The sequence below is a fragment of the Sinocyclocheilus anshuiensis genome, unplaced genomic scaffold (assembly GCF_001515605.1).
Source record: "Sinocyclocheilus anshuiensis isolate Anshui unplaced genomic scaffold, SAMN03320099.WGS_v1.1 scaffold469, whole genome shotgun sequence".
Taxonomy (NCBI): Eukaryota; Metazoa; Chordata; class Actinopteri; order Cypriniformes; family Cyprinidae; genus Sinocyclocheilus; species Sinocyclocheilus anshuiensis.
Genome location: NW_015537995.1, coordinates 1529504 through 1534647, shown reverse-complemented (window position 1 = coordinate 1534647; position 5144 = coordinate 1529504). Strand labels below are relative to the sequence as shown.

The 5144-nt window shown below is 36.3% G+C and overlaps 1 protein-coding gene across 1 annotated transcript in view; it reads left to right on the top strand.

The window, feature by feature from the left end:
* LOC107676020 (bifunctional 3'-phosphoadenosine 5'-phosphosulfate synthase 1) overlaps positions 1-5144 on the top strand; it is a 21907-nt gene that overhangs the window by 7477 nt on the left and 9286 nt on the right. Inside the window, exon 8 of the mRNA XM_016470545.1 lies at positions 905-1110. Coding sequence (XP_016326031.1) covers positions 905-1110 — 206 coding nt within the window. The remainder of the gene's footprint in view (positions 1-904; positions 1111-5144) is intronic.

Below are 5144 nucleotides of genomic sequence, written 5' to 3'. Positions count from 1 at the left end.
CACACACACACACACACTCACACTCACACACACACACACTCTCACACACACACACACACACACATACACACGTTTGTTTTTGTGAATTGTGGGGACATTCCATAGGCGTAATGGTTTATATACTGTACAAACTGTATTTTCTATCGCCATATATCTAACCCTACCCCTTACAGGAAACTTTGTGCATTTTTACTTTCTCAAAAAAACTCATTCTGTATGATTTATAAGCCTTTTGAAATATGGGGACATGGGGCAATGTCCTCATAAATCACCTTCTCCTTGTAATACCTATGTCATACCCATGTCATTATACAAATTTGTGTCCTCATATGTCACAAAAACACACACACACACCTATTAAGATAAAAAAGTGGGCCTAGTAGATGCTTGCGTTTAGTTGTGACAGAATACAGGAAAAGAAAGGCATTAGGTGTTCATGCATTACATCAACAGCGTCATTAGACTTGATTACTGTACATCACACCTTGTCTTATTGTTTTGATCCTTACAATATGCCCAGTTGGACTCTTGTTGGACCAGACTGCCATCTTTATGAAGCGGACAGATTTGTGCATGTTGCGTCCTGATACTAGTTTAATTTGAAATGAGCTGAAATGGGATGCTCGCAGGGCTCTTTCTTATGGAAAACAGCTGTTTCTGCTATGTGTGTGTGTGTTTCATCCTGAAAATGGATTTTAAAAGCTTCCCGCTCATATTGCTTTAATCAAGGTGTTGGACCTCTTACTTTCTTAGAAAACTCACCACTTTCACATTCAAGAGTTCTTTCTCTTATCTTGCCCCATAGGTCATAGGACTCTTTCTTTTTAGGCCTTTAAAAGCGGTCGATTTTTCAAAGCGTCAGTCTGGTTGATATATGCACCATGCATCTTTCCTCTGTTTATAGGTGGGGTTATTAACCTGTCGGTGCCGGTGGTCCTCCCGGTTTCAAGTGCCGATAAGGAGCGTCTGGATGGCAGCACTGCGTTTGCGCTGGCCTACGGTGGTCAGAGGGTCGCGATACTGCGAAACCCAGAGTTCTACGAACATCGCAAGGAAGAGCGTTGTGCCCGGCAGTGGGGCACCACATGCAAGGATCATCCATACATCAAGGTCAGGGGGTCAATGTAGACAAAGCCTGTATGATTAGAAGATTACTTACAGTTTCCTAACAAAAGTGAAAAAGCAAAAGTTCTGCATGACCTGACACAATCACAGCCGTTTAGAACGTAGTTGATTGATTGTAATTACTAGATTACTGTAATTACTTTTCTCTGAGCACCTCGCTTCTTAGAGCTCGGAATTATGCGTTTGAATTTCAACACTATTAATTCCAAATGAGTTGGTGTAATTCGAGTAATCAATAGACAAAACCACAATACAGGAAGTTGTGCAAATGCCTTGTTAATAAACAGTGTTTTTGCGGGACATTAGATAGGTGTTTGACGCTGCTAGCTACATTACACTGCATTGTATGTCTTTTGTTTGTTTTTAAATTGTTCTTGCATAATTAAGACATTTACAATAGTCAATTATAGGAGTTATTAAATAGGAATATTACAAAATAACTGCTTAACTGCATTGTAATGCTAAAGCCACTGCCATTTTAAATGTTTCCACATGGCGTTGAGGAAGTAGGAGCTCTCAGCAAATTTAGAGTTTACAAGTAATTGTTACAATTTACGCAAGTAAGTAGTTACAAGTATGAGGATTTGAGCGCATTTTACAAGTTGGAAATATCCTAAACCTCTGGTGCTGCTCAAAAATGACTGGTTTTGTTTTTTAATTTTGTTAATGTTTTGTTTGTTAATATATTTTCATTTTGGGGGGCTTTTATGGTACTAAATTATATTCATGGAATAGTTATGATCCATTTGTTACCCGTTAACGGTTAAAATGTGGTTAACTGTTAACCACTTTTTGAGCATGCAAAATTTCAAACATAAACTGTCCTAAATCTTAAATTATTTGGAGCAGAGACTTGTGTTTGGTGTCTTTTTTTTAAAGAAGTGAAAAAGATAAAGTGAAACTTAAAAAAAAATGGTAGAAGTTTAAGTTTATTATTCTGAAAAATGCACAAAAAATTTTTTTTTAAATTTTATTTGAAATGTGTTTTCTAAAAAGTGTTTTACTCTAAAACGGTGAAAATCAAAGCCATAATCTAAACAAGTTATGTTCCAAATTTGAGGTTGATATCTCAAAAATTAGATTTTGTTTGGGCACTGTACCAGATGTTTCCATTAGATAAAATTTGCTTCAAACTATTTCCAATGTGGTCATTTTCTTTTTAAGGGTGACTTTTATTTTTTATTTTTTTGCAGGACCATTTAACCTTTCTAAATCATGTCCATATTTCTTTTGTGTTCACATAGCAAGTGCCAAAACCGTTTCCAAGTTTCGTACAATTCCGATGAAGTTATTCTTCAGAAGTTATTCTTTCAGAATTGAAGTAATTCTGGAGTGAATGTACCTATACGACAGTGTGGAGCTGGATTTTGGACTAGTGAGATTTCGTTGTGCTGTGTAACCACATATACAGGTGCATCTCAATAAATTAGAATGTCGTGGAAAAGTTGGAACCTTTGCAGGTGTTTTGAGTTGATTAGCTGATTGGCATGTCACCATATTCTAATTTGTTGAGATAGTGAATTGGTGGGTTTTTGTTACATGTGAGCCAAAATCATCACAATTAAAAGAACCAACGACTTAAACTACTTCAGTCTGTGTGCATTTAATTTATTTAATACACGAGTTTCACAATTTGAGTTGAATTACTGAAATAAATTAACTTTTCCACAACATTCTAATTTATTGAGATGCACCTGTATGTAAACGTAACCATAGACTTGATGCTGGTTAGGATAAAATTGTTGATAAAATATTTCTATCAACTTATGTAAGCAGTTGGCAATGATTAACGTCATTCTGTATCTAATTTTTGTTGTCAGCTCCCTCCCTTTTCTTTCTTTTCTGACTCACAAACCACCTGGAAAGTCCCGATCATATGCATACCGTGAATGAGAGCACTGTTTAGACTACATACATGTTAATAAGAAAGCAGAATCACAGTGATTCAGCAGCATGATCCATTAATGCATCACTTTTCACCTGTCTGAGACTGAGCATCCTTTATAGGAATAATTTGCCGGTTGCTTCATTGCTCTTTAGTGTTTATGAGCAGTGAACTCAACCCGCAGTGTTGCGCTAAAGACATTACAGCTTAAATCTACTGTTTTCTTAAAGGACACCTAAGCAGGGACATCATGACTGTGAGTTATCCCAGGGACATTTTCTTCTAAAATGAAGTTTTGTTTGTATCTGTAATTGTGTTTAAAAGAAAAGATTTTCCACTTATGCCCCATTTTTTGAAGGTAAAGTCAAGTGACCTGATGCTTTAATAGGTCTTTGTGCAGTCACATTGCCAAGCTTTCCTTGGACTGCACTCTGACAGAAGACAGAGCCACGATGCCCTCTTAGTCGGTCTATGGAAACAAGGTCTCGCTTTCTCTCTCATCTTTGCTCAGCCTCCGATTTAGTCATCTCTTTATTCCTCGACCTCCTTCATTTCACACATGTGTTTTAGTTGGATTTCTCGCCCTGCGTTCTATTTAAACAGTGTTTAGGCAAGTGGCGCTCTCCTCCCCTCCTCTCCCCTCACCTTCCTCTTACAAATCTCGCAGAGTAAATACTGAACAATTGTTTCCATCTGTAAGTAGGGATTGTGGGCTTAGGTAGACTTTAATGGCTCCGCTCTGCTCCAGCTCGCACTAATGGGCGCCACGGGAGAGCTTTCGGACTCTCGAAAGGCCCTGTCTGTCTGCTTGCCTTTGGTCACAAATAAACCCATCCACAGACCAAAGAAAGAAATTGCATGCCTTTTGGAGGATGTCAAAAGAAAATAGTTTTTTTCAGAATATTTATAAAGTTATCATTAAATTATAAAACAATATAAACCATATAATAATATAATATATAATAATAAAATAATTATATATATATATAATTGAGGAGTTTTGATTTCAATTTAAAATTGATGTAAAAAGGTTAGTTTGTATGTGAAATTGAAATTGTAATGTATATTTAATTGTGCATACTTATTTACATAAATTTTTACATTTAGATGATAAAACTCACTTTTAAAACACTAATCATTCAATAACAAGCTAATCTCAAAATGAATATGCATTTTTCGTAGTGTACTTTATTATCTTGTCATGCCTAAATTGATGTGTAGCATTTTAAACTATTTATTTTATTTCTGGTGTGCATAATTCTTCTTATTATAGTTCTAAATTATTCTAGGTAGAACAGCATAGAATTTAAATATCAGATTACTGGCCATAATTTATTTATTTATTTGTTTTTGAATATTTAATTTAACTAAAATTGTTTGCGGAAAATGGCTTGCGAATGTGATTTCTAGTTTTTGATCTTATGAATCTGTAATTTGATTTTATGAATCTGTATAAGTGAAATATGAATATATCTATCCATCTATCTATATATAAGCTGAGAATATACTATGTTCATAGAATCGTTCATCTCATTATTTCACTGTGTCTGGTGTGTATGTTAAACTCCCTCTGCTGAAGCGTGTCAATCAGCAGGACTGTAAAACTGGCCTCCATTATGTGAGGTAAATACACTTTTCCTGTTTATTTCGGCTGTCAGTCTGACAGCTGAATCCACATTGGGGTTTTGGTGCAGGGGGATGTTAACCAGACTCGAGAGCATTTACCTAATTGCATTATCAATGTTGTTGTTGTTTTTTTCCCCCCTCATTGAAAGGGGTACAGTGCTCAACCAGTGCTCTGCTATTTTCTATGACAGCTAATAGAGTTGATTTACTGTATAGATGCGATTAGTGCCAACAGATCGCTCATTGAGTTTTTCCATCGCCAGGCTCTGCAACATAAATAAACGACTGCTACTGTTGCTATACTGTGGCCAGCAAATGACAGCTGCACATGCATTTAGTCTTCAAATGCAAAAGCAATGCAGTGGATGAATCGTTTTATTAACATTCACTGCTTTTAGGCCTCTCCAAGTTTGCTTAATATGATCACATACTTGCACATAAAGTTCCCTTTCAGTCGGTCACTCTCGACGTCACGTCGGATGACCGACGAATTGGGATCTCGCTTAGA